The sequence below is a fragment of the Macrobrachium rosenbergii genome, chromosome 41 (assembly GCF_040412425.1).
Source record: "Macrobrachium rosenbergii isolate ZJJX-2024 chromosome 41, ASM4041242v1, whole genome shotgun sequence".
NCBI classification, from domain to species: Eukaryota; Metazoa; Arthropoda; class Malacostraca; order Decapoda; family Palaemonidae; genus Macrobrachium; species Macrobrachium rosenbergii.
In genome coordinates this window covers 48144199-48167919 of record NC_089781.1, presented here as the reverse complement: position 1 = coordinate 48167919, position 23721 = coordinate 48144199, and the positions used below count along the sequence as shown (strand labels likewise).

General features: G+C 38.0%; 1 protein-coding gene across 1 annotated transcript in view; it reads right to left on the bottom strand.

Moving 5' to 3' along the window:
- The window catches only part of Hmgs (hydroxymethylglutaryl-CoA synthase), a gene marked incomplete at its 5' end in the record, with an annotated part of 657494 nt that overhangs the window by 78985 nt on the left and 554788 nt on the right, over nucleotides 1–23721 (bottom strand). Inside the window, 2 exons of the mRNA XM_067084337.1 lie at nucleotides 11625–11857; nucleotides 12447–12617. Coding sequence (XP_066940438.1) covers nucleotides 11625–11857; nucleotides 12447–12617 — 404 coding nt within the window. The remainder of the gene's footprint in view (nucleotides 1–11624; nucleotides 11858–12446; nucleotides 12618–23721) is intronic.

The following is a 23721-nucleotide window of genomic DNA, read 5'->3' as shown; positions in this document are numbered from 1 at the left end:
CATAGTTATTAAGTTTGCTAAAACTCGTGGAATTCACAGTTTTGTGAGCATCACCATGTTCTGAACTGACGAGAAGCAAGGCTTCATTTATTTTAGCTCTTTCATCAGTTATTGCCTCTGAAGTTAGGCGACTATCTGCATCTGCGAGCCAATGATTTACTGTATAAGATCTGAGTCGACTTTTGTCAGGATTTGAATCATCCACCTGTCCACAGAAGCGTGTGGCTGTTGTTATTACAGCTGCTTGATTCATATTGTGATATTGGAAGGTGCGAGTATTATTAGTATTGTTATTATTATTATTACTGTTATTTTTATTAGAATTATTAACACTATTTTGGTTCTGGTTAGTTATGTTATTATTGTTAGTATTTCCTTGTACTAGAGTTGAGTGGGAAACTAGTCTTAGAATTCGGCTACGTCTGAGTGTCGACAGTCTTCAATTGTATGGTGAATGGCTAACTGTGTTCGGTGATTCATCAAAAACTCTTTGCATTATTCAAGTTGAGTACATCATATGTATCTATATAAAAAAATGTTATACTATACCCACAGTACCACAAAATAAAAGAAACTGTCAAAATATAACAGCAAATTAAATTTAAATTCTTTAATTGAGTTCAAGTGCACAAGTAAATTAAATCCTTCCAAAGTAATCATTCAATTACACATAAAAAAATCTTATGTGAAACTGGGCATCATATCATAAAAAAATTCATCACGATGAGTACACAAAATTGCATATAATTACTCAAAATATTTATCGCCAACTGAGTGAGAAAAAAAAGTATTTCCCTATCTAAATTCTTTATTAAATAATTATCATAGAGAGAGTAATAATGATAATTACCAAAAAAATTAATCCACTAGAGAGAGTTTCCTTAATTTTCAATTTGATAAAGAGATGTTAATCTTTACTCTTATAACTTTAGAAATTCTTCACTTCTTCACACATTTAAAGAGAGAGAACAGTAAATCTCATTTTTCTCGATAACTTACAGGTTGTTGTTATTGCTAAATTCTTTCGTAGTCAATAAGTTGCTTTTCTGTTGTCGCCACCTTCGGAGCTTCGTTGAAACACACAGCATTGTCTCTGTTACGCACTTAGCGACAGTTTATTAAACACACTCGCTGCTTGTTGTTGCTGCCGATGTTTTGGCTCACTTTGTTGTCGTTAATCGTTCTATGTGTTTTGCTTCTTCGTGATGCACCAATACTGTTTTTGTTCACTTCTGTTTGACGCTCTATTGCAGGGTTTTATTTCTTCATACAGTATAAGTTTTGCTTGTCATCGTAAAATCTAAGTTCGTTTTGTATATTTTCGTTTCACTGTAACTTAAGTAATTGCACTGATATTCTTGTTAATGTCTGTTTGTTTTGTCTTGCCTTTCGGATCCAGTTTACCTGCCTCATTTATGTCTTGCCCGACATATTAATTTCCCTTCTTACCTGTATATTTCTTCTAAGTTGCCGAAATAGTCGTCCCCAGTGTCTCTTCCGTCATCGACCACTTACAAGTCTATTTCGAAGGGAATTTATATTAAGGTAATGATATCTCTCAGAAAGGCATAATGGAGACGAGACAGTAGTTTCTTTACTTTAATGATGAAAGTTAACTACAAACTTAAGTACAAATTATGGTTACAGTTACTATCTTGAAATCACTCTTGCTAGACAGTTCAAGTAAGTCTGTTTGGGAGCACGAAAGCAAAGGGAAGTTATGTCTTCCAGGATGGTGGACTGGAACTCGAATGCTGTTCTTCTGGCTTCTCTGGAACCCCTGGGTTTTCTTGTTATCATACAACTCCTCCCTTTTCAGTTCCCCATTGGAAGATTTTATCTGTAAGGCCTCCCCTCGAACAATTGACTGGGAAGGGCGGTGGTGGGTGTTGTTAAAATCTCTCCTTAGAGGATTTGATTGGAAGTGATCTTAGGAGGAGGTGTAAAAGACTCCTCCCTAGAATGTTTGATTGGAGGGTGTTGAATTACATCACTTTGTCCAGCCCCAATCCCATGGAATTTCCATGAAAACGCCTCCTATTGAAGGTGGGGTTATAGATATGGCTGGCATGTTAGCTTCTGACAAGGTGCTGAGTGATCCTGAGTCAGCTATATCGCGAGGCCACAGTTTCCAGATTTTATGATCGGTTTTATGGCCCTGGGCGCGATATACTGGCTCACTGTTTTGAGTTCGTGCAAGGCGGTTTACATATTCAGCACTTCTAGTCTTGCAACACACAACAACCCAGGTTTAATTGTTGTTCTCTCTCTCTCTCTGTCTCTCTCTTTATTCTTTCTCTCTCTCAATTCTCTTTATGCTTTCCTATCTAACTTTTCCTTGTACCACTACATATATATATATATATATATATATATATATATATATATATATATATATATATATATATATATATATATATATATATATATATATATATATATATATATATGTATATGATGTCTTAAGTATTATACCTAAATTCCGTATGGCATTTGCTGACACTTTCATTTCATTCAGTAGAGGCCTATTAATCAATAGTGTTTTCATTTTACTGAAGTTCAGCCTTATACCCCACCAACTACACCATTCACTAATCTATTCCCTATCATGACTGAGACTAAGGGGAGCTTCATTCCTTATAGTGGAGAATTTACTACACCCATAAGTGTTGCATCATTAGCATACTGGAAAATCATGTTTTCCAGGACAACAACCTTATTACCTGTATATATATATTTACTAAAAATAACAGTGCACAGGAACACGGCCTTGCCGTACACAAAAGGTTATGGTTTGTTAAAGATCCCATCAAGAGCAACTCGCTGCTGCCTACCTGTGAGGAAATCTAGAAGTGATGCCATATCATATCCACTCACTTCAAGGTTCTGAACTTAAAGTAATTTATGATTTACTAAACTGAAAGGAGCACTAAAATCTATTTAAACTACTCTACAATCAAAACTCTTATCAAGGTTATCTTGCAAATGGCATCAAATCTAAAAGAGCATCGCACGTACCTAACTGCTTACTATATGCATATTGGCTATTAGCTAACAATCCTTTGGATTCCACATACTTGTAGTACTTTAAAAATACATTTTTCTGCAATTCTGGAGAGCACAAGGGGGATAGAAATTGGTTACTGCAGTTTGCAGATATGCCACTCTTTAGAACCGGTACAGTCACTCAAAAATGTTTTGCAACATGTTCCAGAAGTTTTCGCTCACCTAACAGTAATTTGTTCATTTGATATTTACAAGGAAATGTAATTTTCTTATTCGACTTTGGTTATTAATCATACAGTTAACAATATAAAAAAGAATGGTGAGTGAAAAATTCATATTACGAAAAATGACGAAACATTTTGAAAAATTTCACTTCAGATGATTGGGCAAAAGAGTCAAAGAAGAAACTATATTTCGAATCCAGAAAAAAGCTTATTGACGAATAAAGTAATATTGAATAATCATCAATGAAATTATATATAAATAAAGAAAGAAAGAATTCAACCATTATTGCTGTCAAAAACAAAAAAGAAACCAATCTCGTAACGTCGTATGTTATCGTGTGACTCCACATTTGGGCAGGAAAATTAAACTAAGCTGTCTCATCACTTGCACCGATAAGATGGGCAACAGACTGCCACACCACAATCATTACCTTGCATAAGACTAATGTCTCTATTGTAGATATTGCTCAGCAGCTTAGCGTAAATAAAACAACCATGTATAGAGGAATAAAGCAACAGAGAGAACGAGGAAATATGATAAATTCATTGTAAAAAGTGGAGGACGACCCCATTGTTGCACTACTGCTAATATCATCATCGGATGATCACTGAAGGAGCTCCGCCTAACTCCCCTGACAAGCCGGTGTTGCCATAAAGAGAGAACATTACACTTTCCCTTCAAGTTGCTGCTCAAACCATCTGTAACAGGCTACATGAGACCAAAATATTATTTCATCACACTCCTGCCAAGAAACACTTCATATCAGCGAAACACAAAGAATAGAGGCTAGGGTTTGTGTTATAATATAATCCAGTGGCCGATGATTTCTGTAAGAATCATCTTTTGCGAAGAGGAGACATTCTCCACTGATGACCATGGTAGTCTTCTTCACTGCTGGTGTTTAGCATTAACTAAATTAATGTTGAACTTCTTACTAATTTTAATTCTTTAGAAACTTACATAATAAGAAATACAAAAATAGGCGTTATATATTCGGTTAACTTCATAAGAGGCCTCAAAAAAAAAATGATAGGCCTAAGTAGCAATGAAAGAAATGAGAAATTACACATGATAATGGCATTATTATTATTATTATTATATATATATATATATATATATATATATATATATATATATATATATATATATATATATGTGTGTGTGTGTGTGTGTGTGTGTGCCAGCTGCGATTATATTCTGTGTATTACAAAAACAGATGTGACATCTGTTAGTCTAGTTCAGTATATTTTATATTAAGTTTCACTAGTTCACAATATACATAGGATTAGTCATTCAAAAATTTAATTAATAATAATGTGAAGCAAATCTTTACAAGTCGTATTTGTTGATGTTAATAAGACTAACAGTTCAACTTGTAACAGTCGTAGGCCTATGTCTACAAAGTTCACACATATGAAGGAGATAAAACAACGATAGTGATGGCAGTTGGAGATGAAAATATTAAAACATAAGAACAGCGATGACCTCTGAAGTATTATAGTAACATCGTTTAATTAAGTAAAATATGACAACAGTAAGCAGTATCAGAAAAAACCCTGCTTAAGGGAAACTGCAGGTAATTTCTCGGACCCACCACTAGTGTTCAGTTGTTTCACGCGCTTACAACAGAGTTGCCATATAACGCCAGATGTCGCTATTATAAGCTGTTGTCCGAAAAGTTTTGAAGTATGTTGCAAAACTTTTTTGAGTGATTGTACATCCTTGGATTACGTATCCAAAGTGGCCAAGCTTAGACCAAGGACCCAAGGATCAGATAATAATAATATCTTGGCAAAGTAAATCGATAGCCTAACAATGAGGCTACATATTAGTACAAATTTTTTCCCTTTTATATAGGCCTGTTCACTTTAGCATGAGCTAAATAATCCAGGACTAGCTTAGGCATTACCTTATATCAAGTTAAGTGGTAAATTTTCATGAAACATCCCATTTTTGGACTAAATTCTTAGCCTGTGCTGGATGAGATGGTAACCTAGCCTTAAGGCTACATACTAAGGTAGGCTAATTGTGTTTTGTTTATGTAACCCATACACTTAAGTGTGAATTAAATAATCCAGATTAGGCAGTAGCCTAGATTAGAGTATGTTATAACCTGGTTATAAGGTTTCACTAATAATGTTACACAATAGTGATTACTGTTTTATATAGTAAACCAAATAGCCTAGGATTGGATATTAACAACAAACTGGGTTAGACAAATAGTTGAACAATTATAAGGTTATAATAATCTGGATTAGGCAATACCCTATACTAGGTTATGAAAGAACAAATAAGCCTAGAATTATACATAAACAGTATCCTAGCCTAAATAAAATAACCTAGTTTGTTATGACTCGTAACATATCTGTAAGGTTACGTGCTAGTAGGGTCTTGTGTAGCCTATATCCCTAAAGTTGATATAAATCCAGAACAGGCAGTAGCCTAACCATATTAAGAAGGAACCCGCTTATAAGGAATATCCTACTATTAGCGTAATACAGCAATGGCTGAATATCAGATGAAAAGGTAGTCTCGGCCACATAAAACAGAACAACAGATAAGAGAATTATTTTCTGTAAAGTTTATATCTTTTAAGTTGTAAATAAGCCTACAATAGGTTAAGCAAGAAGCTTCTAAGAAATCCTCCATTCTTAGCTTAACACAGATTAAACTAGAATCATTACCCTAAGCTATACAAAACAGTAGTTTGGGTTAGTCAAACAAATTAGTTCATAGCAGTTAGTGTGAATGGCATGACAATTGGAATTAAAAATTTCACTTGGTCATTGCAAAAGGACTAGCAGTGTATTAGTAATACAGCCATGTACAGGTATCAGAACTAACCTAAACCTTAGAAGGTTTAACATACATATTTAATTAAATGTATTAAAACTGCACAATTGTAATCAAATTAACCTGTAATATGGAAACTATATGAGGAACTACAGAAGTGTCCCTCACTTTAAATCAATTAATACTAACTAGCTTCTAATAACAACTTGCTTTATATCACTACAGGGCTGCCATTAGGCAGGATCCTCAGTTCAAGTACTCCATAGCAAATTGCTCGGTTCACTTTTTGCCAGTGGGTACGGCCCATACCACCTGCCATGAGCATAGTCCTTGTAAAAAACAAGGAAAATCTGCTTGGTTGCCAGATTTGGACGAGATGGACTTCTGCCCCTTCATTAACAGGCAGTTACACTTTAGTTGCTGAAGCTCAGTTACATTGCACAAGCTCCCCCAAAAGGGATACACATTTTATGGCAAGCTCCCCAAAAGGGGTACACAGTTGATGGCAAGCTCAGCCAAAAGGGGTAGACATTTTGCGGCAAGCTCCCCCAAAAAAGGGATACACAGTTTGCGCAATTTGATCAGTTCTGTAAGAAAATTGAGTTTTTATTGACCTGTACCCCCAAATTGGATACACAGTTTGCAGCAAGCTCCCCCAAAAGGGATACACAGTTTGTGACATTTGATCAGTTCTGTAAGAAATTGAATTTTTATTGACCTGTACCTCCAAAAGGATACACAGTTTGTGGCAAGCTCCCCCAAAAGGGATACATTGTTTGCAGCAAGTTCCCCCAAAAGGGATACACATTTTGCGCCATTTGGTCAATTCCGTAAGGAAATTGAGTACCATCAAAGATGCCCTTGCCACAGAATGACAATATATAAGGGACATGAAGCATGATTCTGAAAAGCAAAGTCAGTCAGTCATGTACACACCAAAGTGTAAAAGTACTACATCCTGTAACTGAAAAGTGAGTGTAGATACAAATGCCACCCAAACAAGGTCTGATTTTAGAATTCCGACTAGAAACAACAGTGGGTCAGTTTGGAATATAGAACTTCAGATCAAAACATAATAGGGGCTCCAATACTCACCCCTGATGATACTGATAATCCTTGGTGAGACACCTCAGTGTGCACTTTCTCTCCCAATGGCAAGTAGGAAATTAATGAGAGAAAAACTATGATTGAAGTTGTAAATGTAGAATTTACAAACAGCAGCATTCCTTAATATAGAATGGCACCTGGTACCATCCCCACCAGACTTGGAGAAACCACCAACAGAAATGGTTTTCTTACCTGTGCCTATAACATTAAAAACTAAAGAAATCACCTTTTACCAGGTCAGTGAAAAATGGATCTCTACTTCCTTTTTGAATTAGACCCAAGTTGCTCACCAAGTAGCCTCGTCAGAATTTTATGCTCGGCTCCGACTCCTTAGCATTATAAACTCTACCACCTTGGTGGAAGTTGCCATCTTAAGGCTTCCAGAACATCCCACGATAATTTTTGCTGTTGAGGCCAAAAGTCTTATGAGAACCCGATGGAAAGCACTCTTTGACTTCCTAGAATAGCGCATAAAATTGCAAATGGAAGCATTGGAGAACTCCATCAAATCACTCTCCTGTGTCACAGCAATTTTACATTCTAACCCCTTCTGTTAGAGGAGTCTGTTCTGGCCCACCAACAGAATTGTACAGTGTACACTCTTCTGGAAAAAGATGAATTCAGGAAACAGAACCCAAAATTTCCCTTTACCCAACCCCAAAAAAGGCTCACTTTGATCAAAAATCATATAAGCCTTCAGTCACCCCCAACAAATTTTTCCTCAAAAAACAGTTAGGTGGTCAGAAGGGACAACTCCATGCAAAGGGACAACAACAACTTCAAGGCCATCCTTTTTCAAGGTCCAAAAACCATCTCATAGGGGAAAAAGGAAAAACAACACCTGGAATGTCTATCAAAGGTGAAGGCAGAGGAGGAGGCAGATACCAACAGGAATTATATTGGTTGGGGTCAGCTTCGATGACATCACAGACAATGGAAGTTTTCCCTGTGGGGGGACAGAAACTTGCGTATATTTGCCACCAAGCATGTCTCTTCAGTGTCCTCAAAAGGGACTCATCCAAAAGAGGAGTGATCCTCAACCAAACAACACTGAACAAGCACATTGTTGGCCGAAGTTTTGGATGATTACCGTTGCCTAAGTACATTGAATCATTTCAAAAAAGGGCTCGGGCATTTCTATGGATCTGAAAGATGCACACTGGCACATTCCTATAGCCGTTCCCTTCCGCCACTTCCTAAGGTTCCAAATAGGGAAAGATACGTACAGATTCAAAGTCATGTCCTTTGGGCTAAACAATGCCTAAAGAATATTTTTCAAAACTAGCAACGGTATTCATTCGAGAACTCAAACAAAAAGATCTGGGGGCAAGAAGAAAAGTGCTTGAAAAACCTAAGAGCAATGGTCAACAGACTAATGTACAGTCAAAAGGTTTTATTATAAATTTAAAAACATCCTAACTCACGCCCAGCAGACACTTTCAACGGCTGGGACTGTGTTGGGATACTCTTCACGGCCTGTTGTCTCTCCCCATCATGCTCAAAGCAGAATAAGGCAAGTCCTCCAAAGGTTCCTTGCACAGCCCAGAGTTTCCAGATGGCAATCAGAACGTATGATGGGCCTGCTGCAGTTCTCATCTGTAATAGATCCAATACATAGATTGCAACTAAAAATGTGAACAAATTCTGGCTATCGCATGCAAGAAAAAAGATGCGAGATAGACCTCATCAAACGATTAAAAGAGTTGGGGAGATACTTCGGCCTTAGATTTGGAAGGAATCTCTGGTGAAACAGGTCACCCTGACTCCCCCATCTGTATGAGTGAGAAACTCACAGATGCCTCATTGACAGGTTGGGAGGACATTGGGAGGATTGTCAGGTGACAGGGAGGTGATCAGCTAATCAGGAATTGTTATATCAATTTTCTGGAGTTGATGGCTGTCTTTTTGTCTCTCAAAAAACTCAAACCTCCAGAAGAGAGAGAACATAACCACAATATCCTACATCAAGAGGTCTGGATCACATTCACCTCCTCTCAATATGGTAATGTTAGCCACCCTTCGGATGGCGCAAGCAAGGAAGTGGCACATGTCTGCAGTTCACCTCACAGGGGGTCTCATTGTAATAGCAGACTCTCTATCAAGGAAAACGACAGCCTCAACACAGTGGATGTTGGACAACCACTCTTTTCAAATAATAGCCAACATGCTTCCACAACCGGAAGTGGACCTGTTCACCACATACTAGAATCACAAACTCCTAATGTATGTGTCTCCAAACCTGGACAGTCACGCAACAGTAAGAGATGCTTTCCTTAAGACTGGAACAAGGGGAGGACGATCATTTTTCCTCCATTGTCCCAGATTTCAAAGGTTTGAGCAAACTTCTAACCTTCATAGGAATAGTGTACTTAATAGCCCCAAATTGGCCAAACAAGCATTGGTTCCTATTACCTCAACAACGGACAAAAAGATCAATTCCACTGTCGTCCGCTGTTATATCCCAGACAGTAGGAGGGAAAGTCTCTTACGCATCCTCCTTTCTAAGCCGAGACCTTCACGTATAGATTTTTAAAAAATATCTATCGTGATAATTACTCACTCAACATTGCTAGGTACCTAATGCAAAAATTACGGACTTCTATCCAGCATTACCAGTCCATATGGAAGATATGGTTAGATTATATCCATACTGAGAGCCCAGTTAAGATTTCTATAGAAACTTTATTTTTCTTATATACCCTTTTGAAGACAATGCCTTGTGGTTACAACAGTCATGGCATACAAGGCTGCATTAATGGAACCCTTGGTTTATGGATTCGGGATTGACTCCAGTATAGAAGTTGTCACTTCCCTTCTGCAGTCTTTTGCTCTATAAAGGCCCACTCCCAAAAGGCTTCCAATTTCTTGGTCCCTGAACAAGGTGCTTAGACTTCAATCAACCCTTCAATTCAGTGGACCCAAGACAACCACAACGCACAGGCTACAAAAGGTGATCTTCGTGATTGCATTAGCATTAGGAGCTCGTACAGTATTAGTGAACTGGGCTCTCTTAGATGGGGACGATGCATCACGCAAATAGCTGACCATCAATTATTATTGTCCCCTGGCCCATCATTCCTGGCCAAGAATATGGATCCTTTAAAGAAGAAATCCATTCTTATAAGAAAATTCAATTTAGCAGACAAGACATTACGCCCAGTTCAAGCACTTAAGGTTTACCTAGAAGTCAGTGCAAACACCCCAGAAGGTCCTATTTTCTTACACCCTAGCACAAACTAACCACTCTCCCTACAAAGACTGAGAATGAGTGTAGTGTTTTCTCATTAAAAAGGGAAATCCACACTCTTTCCATAAGTCACATGATGTTAGGAAGGTAAGTACGTCTTCGGCCTTCTTCAGAAATGTCTCTTTCAAAGAAGTCTCCAAATGTATAGGGTGGTCATCAGTTAAGTCATTGCCACATGTTCGAACAAATCTGACTACAATGTGTATCAGTAGGTGGCATAGTTAGTCTTAACCCATAGGTGCTGAGGCAGAAAACCAGGGGTCATATTGACGGTGAGTATGCTAACTATCGTTGGGAGATGGGTGACAGTACTACAACAAAACCCAGCATGCTTAAGTAAGCCACTATAGAACAACATCCTAAAATGTAAGTTCACACACAGTTTCTTGTTCCTTGGTATCAAAACCTGAAAAGTATTTGGAATATAGAATGGGACTTGAAATCTGTGGCTTGACCTTGGACCAGAAATGTTATTTCCTTTGGGGTATTGGGATTAAAAAGCGAGAGCTTAAGCCTTTTTCGTCACCCGTCAATTTCTTTTGTAAAACTCCTTGAGGGCGAAACAGTGACTATGCTATCAAAAAACAGGTTTTGACATAGGAAGAACCTATTTTTGGTAGTTGCTGTTGAGTCCTCAAAACCCTCCCACTTCCCTGACAAAAAGGCATGAGATTTGGGCAAAGGGATCAACCTGCATTGACCAACAGAGAGTAATGGCTCCTTGGTCTTTTAACGGCCCGGTTGTAAACAAGAGGGCGGATGCACATGCACAATAGTCACTTCTCTTTCTTGCAGGTTATTTGACGTAGGAAAAACTGAGATCAGCTTTGCTGAAGATAAGGGAAAGTGCCCTCTTATCTTTGAGTCCATTATATACTCCACCATGTGTTATACTGTTAATCATTACGACACAATGCCTGGCCAAAAGACCAGCTAGAAGAGAATTCTTTTATATTAGTTTGGTCACCGTGGAGCTCTGGTAGACCATGGAAGGTAACTCCTTGAGGACTCAACAGCGACTACCAAAAATAGGTTTTACCTACATCAAAACCTGTTTTTTAAATGTAATACTCAGTGTGCAGGCAGTATCAGTCTTCATTCTTATACACAAAAAGCAGAGGAAGCAATTGTTTAAAATAAATCTTTCAAATGCATATAATAAAAACAGCAATATTCTCTTTTTGTACTTAACAAGGGTACCAGCATGAAACAACTCTTATTTGCAACAGACTCATTTGTCACCTACCTTTATGATGAGTTGCTTCCCTTAATTTCATTGTTTCTGCAAAAACGTGAGGTGGAACTTCCGTGCGAGAATTCAGTCTTGACTGCAGATCACTCAAAGATGCAGCAAGTTCTGAGAGTGGCGAACCTGGTCCAGCATCATCAGATATCCGTAAGGAGAACATTGTTGCTGCTAATCCAGAGCCATATGAAAATAACATCACGCGCTTGCCTGCTAAGGTATCCACTGTATTGCTATGGAGAAATGTTGAAATTTAATCAGGAAATGATAAAAAATGAGGGAAAGGTATCATCTAAAATTCAATAAACACATGTAACTCTCATGAATCATTTTCACCAAAGATTCTTTTAGGATGTGCAAATTACCAGTCAGGTTCTTATTCTGGAAAAATTTATACAGTAACGCCCCGTATTCGCGTTCTCATGGTTCCCGGACTCACACATTCGCGGGTTTCTCTTAGGAACATATCTAGCCATCATTCGCGGAAAATTCGCCCATTCACAGTATTTTTCACTGAGAAATATTCATTATTACTGTATTTCATATAATTTTCATGAATAAATGTACTTTTTGTGATAAAACTATTAAAATACTCAGGTATAAGCATTTTTACAGGGTTTTTCTTGGTTTAAGCTATCAAAATGGGCAGTTCTAAGTGTTTTTAGAGGGGTTTTAAGCATTCGCGGATTTGACCTATTCGCGGGGGTGTGTGGGATGCATTTCCCGCGAATACGGGGGGTTCACTGTATATTCTACAACACTGCTCAATGAACCACAGTAAAACCCTCCCAGCACATAAACGTCCCAATGTCACATACTCACTTCGATATAAATGAAGCTAGACTGCCATACACTGACGGTGTGTACATATTACCAACTTGAGTTGCTAAAAGAAGTGATGGTTTGGTTTTCTTCACAAATATATCTTGGCTGTAGCTTACAAATGCCTTCTCAACATCTTTATCAAAGTAAGTATCTTCAAGTTTCTTATCCCTGTAAACATAGTTTCCTTCAGTACACAGTAAAGAAGACGTCAATGCCTGCCAAGAATTGAAATAAGTAGCCCACCACAGGATTATTTTTTTACAACAATCAAAGAGAAACGGGGGCAAGCAGAATGAGGTTCAATGAAAAAGCACGATGTTATCAGAAATGCACTTGCATACGATGCTGGCAAAACCAAAATAAGTCCCTTCCCTGCTCCAATGCACGGGATGCAAACATTACTTAAAACATTCTGAGGTGCTTTGGATAGACCTGGGGTTGAATATCTAAGCTCATAATTTCATTCAAAAACTAAGAGCAAGGCTTCTTGGACTAAGGACATTACGTCATCAACATTTTTTGGCAAGTACAGTAAGTTATTTCTGTGTCCATTTAATTAAACTCTGGAAATTACAGTAATTTTAAATGTACTGCACCTTAATTGAATAGTAAATGGGGAGCAGTCAAAATATAACGAAGTTACTAATTAAAGTTCACCACAGGTAATGTGGGTGCATCCACTATCTTATTAAGAAAACCTACATCTCACTTGCAATATTACAATTAGCTTTAAAAAACAGTTTTAACAGACCCTCACCTACACTTAACTCACAGGCTGGCCCAAAAGCATTTTTTAATTAAATTTAATACAAGGCACTGGAATAACTTTTGCTTGCAAATTTAACAGTTTCAGTTCATTCAATCGTTAAGATTTTATATAAAAAATTAACATTTGGATACACAAACTTTTTCAAGGATTTGCCTCCAATCCTTAATATTTGTTGATAGGTTTAAACTAAACAGTCATATAAAACATGCATTCTCTTCACTCTGGTTGGGCCATGTGGGTTGATGAGTGCAACCAATTTCAAGAAAATGTAACACTGTTCAAATTTAACCACCCTTTTTCGAATAAGGAACACCGCACCCTTTTTCGAATAAGGAACACCGCACTCCAATAGTGGGTTTAATCAGTTTAAATCTGTTATTGCCAATTAACATTATTCAATAAAGCCTTTCATTTACTGAATAAGATGGGTTTAAAAATAAAACACTGACATGAACAGCATATTCAAAGAATTTTTATTGCAACTTTTGCTATTTTAGACTGCATGTGCAGCAGGCCCAATATATTTACAGTAACATTTATATCAGCTTCATACAATTTTCAGATAAAAACTTAACAGTTGGTCAAGTGGATTTTTAGGAATGTAATTTTATGGGCTTTTTAAGTACTCCTGGAGTATAAATTTCGGTGTCAGTATGTTTTTAATAATCTTATCTACAAAGATATCTACAAAGGACCAATACAAATAATCTAACATTCTGGTAAAAATTAAAAGCAATCTAATGTAAATATAAATGATCCGGTTTCACATATGAGCAAATTTTGCAAGAAATTTGTACACAACAATGCTTATATAACCTGTGGTGGACTGTACTGCTTTGAGAACACTGAACCAAAAGAGAGAATGGCTGGTATCTATGTGCTGTGAAATTAAGTCAACATCTTCATACATCATGTGGATGATATCAACTAAAATTAAGCCATTTCATTTTATAGCTGTAGATGGACAAGCTCAAGCCATTTCAAAATAACTCCTTCCTTCTGCATACATACCTTAGCAGCATATATCGCTCCCTCAGCAGACACCACCTACACCTGACATTGGCACATTTTTTGTGCATCACATGCACACCTCATTTAATGACCATTTTGTTTTTCAATACCGCTTTTACAATTATGGTAAAATGATAATGAGAAAGGTAAGAGTAATGCTGGTCCTAAATGTAGAAAAAGTTATCAATTGATTGTTTAATATGATTAGTTTTCTTTTCCAGTACAGTATTACAGCAATACATGATTCCATACTATTTGTCGGTATTTCTAAACAACCCAGCATATAACACATGAAGTTTCCACTGAATCTTAGAACATGCAATATTAAGATTAAGTCATGAGTTAGTCAGGAATCTTAAGATACGACAACGTCATTCATTTCAGATCAGCTGTTGCGCATTCTACTTGTATATGCACCATTTTTAATACTGAATAACTTCTGTTTAATCAAACACACACACGCACACGCACACACACGCACACACACACACATAGCTTACAGTACAATTCTTTTTGTCACAAAATGTTTCCACTAATAAATTTTCTCCATGGTAAAGAGGACGTGGTCAGTCTCCAACAGGTAACATGCCAGCAATGCAAAGTCTGGCGAGTCTTAAATCTCAATCCAGCACATTCTTCATATGTATGTGTGTGTGTGTGTGTGTAGGATCCCACACGGACCCACACACCCTCCACCTTACCTGGCCAGCTAATCTCCTCACAATGATCATCTCTGAGAGCTAAGTGCATGTGTGCAAGAAAGACAGCAGATGTCACACATCCTTTGGACATATAATCGCATTCATATTATTGCAATGTTAAATGTATCATTCTTAGCGCAAGGATTACAATGTCAGCACTCCAGCTCTATGTATGCTAACTTCATTTGTGTCTTGTATATTGATTTCTGTACATCTTTCCATCCTCCAACAAACACAGTTGGTTGTGCTCTGACCTCTGTTTTGTTCGTCCCATGTCAGGCACTACTCTTACTCATGCCTTCGCTACATTGGTGACTGCAGGGATGTCCAGCCCAGCCAGCCAAACGATGCCAGCCTCTCCAACAACACTGTTGCTGCCGCCTCCATACATCTGCCGCCATTCACGCCCCATAACCCAGAAGCTTGGTTCTTCAGGGAGGAGACAATCTTCCGATTGAAGAAAATTACCTCCTCAGTACACAAAGCAGGCGCCATCCTTGAATTCCGGCCAGGCGATGTTTTCGAGCAAGTCACAGGATGGCTCTCAGAACTGCAAGCCCATCACAGAGGGACCAGCTGCCCCATCCACAAGCATAGCTTCTCCAAACAATTCATCAAAGGGAAGACCAGACAGAAGAACGACGAACCACCAGAGGGAATGCGCTTTTTCCATTGGAAATTTGGAAAAAATGAATGCAAATGTAACAAAGGCTACCTGTTTTCAAAACCTCATGAAAGGGGGTTGCATCTGCGACCCAAACATCTAAATGTCAGTGGTGAGTCAGCGGTGAGCAGACCGGTTGCCTCGTAAGATACGAATGCAAGGGCTCCACGTGTTTCTCTGTTTGGGACAAAAGGTCAAACACAGAATTCCTCATGGAAATTAGGGCATGCAAATCATCTGTGCCAGCCAACCCACACAAACGACTCAACCCCGTCCCACCCACCAACTTTCATGTATCCAATGCCAAGAAGTGCCACCAAAGATGTAAGGGAAGCGAAATATGAATGTGTCATTCAACGGGCAAGACTACAGTTGGACCTTCATCAAGGCAGACGTGACGGTAGCACTTTTAGGAGAAGACTCCCTAAAAGCACATGACCTGCTAGTGGACATAGCATCAAAACAACTGATCCCAAAAATAGCTCCAGTATCATCTCCTCAACAGTTGTGCAAACAACCCACCACCACATCATCACCGCAATAGCAAAGACGACAAACAGGCCCCCATCGCAACAGCTTCCCCACCACCAGAGATATGCTGACTTCTAAAAGACTACCAAGATGTCTTCAAAGACGACCTTCAGCATGACTTAACCAAACCAGTAAAACACAACATCTAACACCACACAGAAACAGAAGGTCCCCCCAACTCCATGCATTCAGGGAAATGGAGAATGCAGGAATATGCCAAAAAGCTGCCAGCCCATGGGCATCCCCCCCCCCTCCACATGGTACTGAAACCTGATGAAACATGGCGCACATGCAGAGACTACCAGCAGCTAAACATCAAAACGAAGCCAGATAGATACTCATTGGCAAACATAGCAGATATAACCAACCAAATGAATGGAGCAAAGATCTTCACCAAAATAGATCTGCTGAAGGGATACTTTCAAGTTCTAGTAGTGAAGAAAGATATAGAAGCGACCGAGATCATCACCCCCTTCGGCACCTACAGGTTCAACCAAAGCTGTTTTGGCCTTTGAAACGAAGGGACAACCTTCCAAAGACTTATGGATGAAGTGCTGGGCAACCTTCCCTTCTGTGTGGCCTACATCAATGACATCCTCAAATTTAGCTCCAACCTCATGCAACATCTTAAAAGACATCAAAAGTGCAGATACTTAAAGAAAATGGACTCATAGTAAGGGAAGACAAGTGCAAATGGGCAAAGAAAATGGTGGAATTCCTGGTATACCAAATAAGCCTAGACAGCATTAAACCCCTCCCAGAGAGATAAGTAAAAGCAATTACTGACTTCCCATAACCAACAAAAATTAAAGCAGCACAAGAATTTTCAGGACTAATCAACTATTATCACAGATTTCTCCCAAATACTTCTAAAATCATGAGCTCAATCTAAACATGCCTACAAGGAAAACCTAAAAAATTAAATTGGTCAGACATCCAAGATAATGCATTTTTTTCATCAAGACAAGCAATGACATCTGCAGCGTCATTAGTCTTTCCTCTACCCCATAGGTCCCTAACTTTGATGACTGATTTGAGTAGCACGGCAATGGATACAGTACTAGAGCAGGACACAGGTGATAGTCATTGACTGTTGGCATTCTTCAGCAAAAAGTTAACGTTAGTGGAACAAAAATACTCCACATTCAACAGGGAGCACCTAGTAGTCCACAAAGCCATCCATCACTTCCACCACATGCTTGAATGGAGGTAGTTCATCATACAAACATCCTCAACCCTTGGTACATGTCTTCACAAAGACAGTAGACACAAGGTGCACGACAACAGCGTCACTTGTCAGCAATAGCTGAACACTCCTGCACCATCAAGTATTTGAAGGGTTGAGCAAACACTGTGGTGGACACACTTTCAAGAAACTGAGTCAACACCATCCAGCTGGGGATAGCCTATCCCGAAATAGCAGAGGTACAAAGAGATGACATGGACCTACAATGACTGTGCGGGACAAACCCGCCCTTAGGTGGAGCAACCTGTCAATCAACAATGGAGAGACTGCCATCGCCTGCGAAACAAGTACTGGACGCCCTCGCCCCTACCTGTCAGAAGGCCTCAGAAAAAAGGCTTTCACACAACCACCCAAATTTTAGCAGAGCAGTGCATCTGAGGGGGAATGAAAAGGGACATAAAAAACTGGACGAGTAGAATGCCTTCTGTGTCAGACATTAAAAACAACAAGGCACGTAGAGAGTGGAATAGGAGAGTCCCACACAACACACCGCCGACTTGCCCAGATCCATGTCGACATAGTGGGACCTCTACCCACCTCCGAGGGGTACAGATACCTATTGACCATCACTGACAGAAATACCAGGTGGACAGAAGCAATACTGATACAGCAACAGACAGAGGAGAATTGTGTAAAAGCTCTCATCGGATGGGTCAGCAGACACGAAGTACCCCAAATCATCATAACAGCTAATCTCCTCACATTGAGCGTCTCTGCGCACCAAGTGCACACATACAAGAGACACAGCAGCTGTCACACATCCTTTGTACATATATTCGCATTCATATTACTGTATTACTATGTTAAATGTATCATTCTTAGTGCAAGCATTACACTGTCAGCATTCCAGCTCTATGTATCATAATTTCATTTGTGTCTTGTACTTTGATTTATGTACATCTTTCCATCCTCCAACAAACAGAGTTGGCTGTACTGTGACCTCTGTTTTGTTCACCTCATGTCAGGCACTACATTTCCACTTGCAAGAGCTATTGACCTGTCTGTTGTTTGAATAAATCAGTAAGTTTGTAGACGCAGCCTCTTGCTCATGCCTTCACTACATTTGTGTGTGTGCTCACTTTGCTCACCTGACTAGCGAGACTGATAAAGAATTGTATAATCGATTCATTTTCATTCATATGCAAGTCATTTTCATCATCATCACCTTCAATGCTGGATGACAAAAATGGCCTCAGTGAAATTCCACATACCTCCACTCACCTCTAGCCTCCCTTCTCACAGTTCTCATCCAATGAGACTGGGGTCTTCTACTATTCTGATGCCCACAGAAGCCCAGCTGGCATTACAAGTGTATTATTTATTATCCCAGATTACTGCAACAGACATGTTCAAGCCAACTCCATTTCCCTTGAATCATTATCTCATATACATAAGGGATTTCCAGAATTTCCTTTGTAGTATCATTTCTAACTCTGTCCTGCCATCTTAAGCTTAATATTCTTTTAGAATATTAAGTTTTTAGATAGTTTCAATGTGACACCATGATTCACGTATGTATAGCATTACAGACTGTACTAAGCATATATATAATCTTACTTTTGTATGTGTTATCAGTCAGTTTAATATCTAAAGCTTTCTCAGTCTCTCTTTTACTTGATTTGCCTTTTTCAGCCTTAAAATACACTTCAATTCAAGAGAACCTGTAATGGATAGCATCGCTTCTAAATATCTGAAAATTTCAACTTTTTTAATCCCTTCTCCATTTAATGTTTTGTCTTTTTGTTTATAGTCAGTCTTAATTACTACTGTTTTTATTAAAATTACTAGAGTCCCATCTCTCTAGAGATATAATGCATTCTATTCACCAACCTAATTACAAAAGCATCATGTGCATATTCTTACTACCATCACTCCAATGTAAACCTCTTTCAAAAGACATTTTTCATAATAACATCTGAGATGAGCAAACAACAAAGGTGGCATGACATTCTCTTCCAGCACCCCACTACTGTAATCCTTCAATTATCTAGGTTACTAATAGAGCCAAGGGCCCATCGGATGGTGAAACCCGGATAAAGGTGAGTAAAAATATCTAGGGGTGTTCAAGGGCAACTCCATACCCTTCTTCACCTAACTTTGTTAATATCACATAACTGTAACCACTCAATATGCTTATACTGTATACAACAACCATCACACTTTCAACTGAAAACTTTTTGCAAAAGGCCATTATCTATCTTTTTCCCCATATTTGTAACAAAATATACTGCATAAATACACTTTAAACAAAATGCAGCCCCTTCTTTTTCTCTCTCTTATAAATGACACAGGTAGGTAGACTACCTGTGTTTACCCACAGCCTACCATGGTTTTACCCCATTAATGTTATTTTTATACAGCAACTTTCTTATCAGTTATTAACATATTATATTTACCATACATGATATACAAACTGTGTATGTGTGAACTCCTGACTTAGGCTAGGTGTTACACTCACAGTGTTCATCTGCATAAGACAAACAGGAGGTTATTACAGCTGTATTTAAGATAAAGGTAATGGTAATGAAACTGATATTTGATTTACTGAACACATTTATACTTCATTATTGTCATGTTATATCATCAACGTAATATGTATAAAAAAACCAATAGGTTGCCATTTGCAATGACTGTTTACATGCTAAGAATCTACTGATTAAGCCTACTAGCAAATGAATTAGGAAAATAATTTTTTAGTTAGTTGCTAAAAGAAACGAATGTATTACTGGTATTATTTTTATTTTTGTATACAAGTGTAAAATTGGGTATACAAAGGTAAACTAACATACTTTTACGTTGAAATAAGATCCCCCAACATTGCAAAACACCTGTTTCCTGATTCATTTGTTTACATCATACTCGATGCTGCTTAAGTCAGTTCTTTTGCAAGTGGCTGTTTATTATAAGAGATGGTTATGAATTGTTACATAAGCTATAAGTTTAGTAGTCTTGTTTGAAAACCTAGCCTTGTACAATCTACCGAAAATTATATTCATTCAGTTTATAACATATACTATGCTCGTGTATTACATTACCACACCCTGTGTTTTAATCTTTAGTACATATGGCATTTCTCGATGGCAACTGTTCAGAATACTGTAAATTCATTTTAAGAACACTACTAAAAAGTAATTGATCATATTCTGTTTTACTGGAAGTAACGATTTTTTATATCACCTCATAATATTTCAGAAGTTTTACTTGTGTGCCTGTGTATGTCTACATCTACCTATATGTGGCATTTCATCAATGTTGACGTTACCATCTCTAAATAGTGTGTGCATCACAGTAACACATTTGCATTTTTTTTTTTTTGCTTTGCTTGATTCACTGTACAGTATTTCACTGCAAGCTTAGTTGACTCTAAGTGTGATTATCACACATCATAACAGTCCACGAGAAAATATTTTACCACAGTTCTCTCTCTCTCTCTCTCTCTCTCTCGTACCCTTTATCTTCGGGGTTGTATAAATAAAAAATGAGAAAATACAGTAAAAATATGCATGAGAATAGTACAAATCTATATATAAAAAAGGATGTATGTATGTGTCTGTGTATGTTCCTTCATAAATCTGAAAAGCATTGAGCAACTTCATCCAAACTTGATGTACATATCATTTACTATCTTGAAAAGATTACTGCGGGGTAAGGCATCACTGGCACCAAAGGGGTGGGGGTGGGAGGGGCTTCCCTGAAACGGGGCTGCTTTTGCCCATAGACTTAGTAAATAATTGAACTCTATGGGTTTATCATACCTCATTTTAGTATACATATGACTTATTATCTGTTAAAGAATACTGCATGGGGGTAAGACATCACTGGCACAAAAGGGGGTGGGGGTGGGAAGGGGGTGACATGTAAAAATAACCAAGAATGACAGACATAGCGTCTACTCCACAGTTTTTGAGGTCGCTAAGGTGAATAGTGACACTCCTGATGCCCTCTAAGTCCAAGTTCCGCCCCGACAGTAAGGGGGAGGGCGAGAAGGGGTGAAAAATAAAATGTGAAAAATGACAGATATTAGTGTCTAATCCATAGTTTTCAAGGTTGCTGAAATGAATAGTGACACTCCGGATGACCTGACCTTTAACCTTTAATGGATGGGCATGATCATATGAGTATCTATAACAGGTTTTGAGTGCTGGACAAGCTAACTCATGGACAAGCTAAGTCATAGGTATTAATATTATGCGCCATTCGGTTTGGACGAATTTAGCAGGATAAATGTTTGTATCACTTCAATGGCCCTTAAATGACTTATGGCAACTATAATAGTTAAGCACAGGAGAGACATCAACATCAATCAGTATGCCTTGAGATTTCGGGGGGAATGTACTGCCTCTCTGCAGCTCCAGGATAGCTTTTTATTTATTTGCTCATAAATATACCCAGGGACTGATGTTGGTTTTAGTTTTTTTTTATCTTTTATGATAGTATGTCAGCTACAATTGTAATTTTGCAAAGAAAAGTGCAAAGAAATATTAGAAAAAACAAGTATACCTCACAAAAAGTTACTGCATTTCCCCATCTCAGTAAATCTCATAAATATCTTACAACAAATATACTCAGAATTTGTTACTGATTTTAGTTCTTATCGGCTATGATATTGTTGTCAGCTGTAATTATAAATTTACAAAATAAAATAAATTATTAGAAAAAACATGCATAACTTGGTAAAATTGGCATATTTTTACGAGTGTCTTGTAAAAGAGGCCCGACACAGGGTTGTGAATAGTCACTTTCAACTTTCCTTGGAAGGTAGAGAAAAATTTTTAGAATTTTTTTTCTTATACCATGTGCATTTACATATCTTCTTTCCATTATGTGTTTTTTTTCTTAAATTGGCCTACCTTAAAGTTTGCCCGGCCTGGGGGTACGCCTGACACATATTTATCCTGTTCTTTAAGGGTTAAGTCCAAGTTCAGCCCTGATAGGAATAGGGGGTGAGAAGGGGTGAAATATAAAACATTAAAAACGTTGGGCAATGTAATTGAACTAACTATCTTAACAGGAGAGAGAGAGAGAGAGAGAGAGAAATTGATTTTACTGGTTGTTATTCTGACTTTTCCTGGGCAGCACCTGGTTGCTCAGCTAGTTATAAATAAAAAAAAAGCTCTGCGTTTGTGTATGTCGTAACGCAGTATCACATTTTCCAATTTCCTTTTTTGCTTTGCTTGATTTACTGTACCATATCATTACAAGTTTAGTTGACTCTAAGTATGATTATGACACATATAACATAATAGTACACATGAGAATATTTTATTCCTGTTGATATTCTCTCTCTCTCTCTCTCTCGACCTTACGCACACAATTGTTTATCACTTGGGTTGCAAAAGCATTCTTAACTCACCTATGTAGACCTGAGCGTACTTAGCATGTTGTGTGTGTTCTTCATCTCCTCCCTGAAAATTTTCTAAATAATCTTTTGCTTCTGTCTATCCTGTATTATATCTCAAGTCTCATGTGACAACCCAGGTTTTTATTTGATTGGTAGTGCTAGAGGTTATTTTCATGTGGCTGTTTTGGTTTATTTTGGATTAGACTTAGAGGTGTCTATTTTTCATGGTGTAGGTTTCTTGTGCTTCCAAAGGCTAAAAAATCATTGAGAGAGTTGGTTAATTTTTTTTTTACGATCTTTCGACACTGTCTGTTTTTGAAATGTAGGTTAGTGGCAGTTACTGACGTACTCAAGTATTTACCTTGTTACAAGGTTACTACATTTATTGTTGGTTCACATTATGGAGGCATTTTCACTTCTTGTTTTTGTGTTTAACTGAACACATGTTGCATCCCATCACATTTGGAAGTTAGGTTTGTTTATACAATGAGGTATTTTTAACATCTGCATCTGCTATTGTATTTTAGTACTACTTTTTTAATAGCGTAGTCGCTTGTTTCGCCCTCAAGGAGGGTCTGTCAGAGATCCATGGTGACCAAACTAATATCAAAGATTTCTCTTTTAGCCGGTCTCATAGCCGGGTATTGTGTTGTAATGATAAACACTATAATACGTGATGGAGTATGCAATGGACTCAAAGATAGGAGGGCTCTTTCCCTTATCTTACAGCAAAGCCGTACCCAGGTTCTTTCCTTCGCCAAACCTGCAAGAAGAGGAGGTGATGGATGCGTATGCGCAGTCCACCATACTCTTGACAACAGACTGGCATGGAGACCAAGAAGACATTACCTTTTACTGGTCATTATTAAACGGATTAGTTTTTTGTCAGTGCTAAATAATTATGGAAACATCTAACAAATAAGCAAGTTAAGTGCTTAGTTTTAAGTTCCAGTTAAAGTTTTAGTTTTAAACTTTTGGAATTGGTAGTTAAATTGTGTGTGAAAGCCGA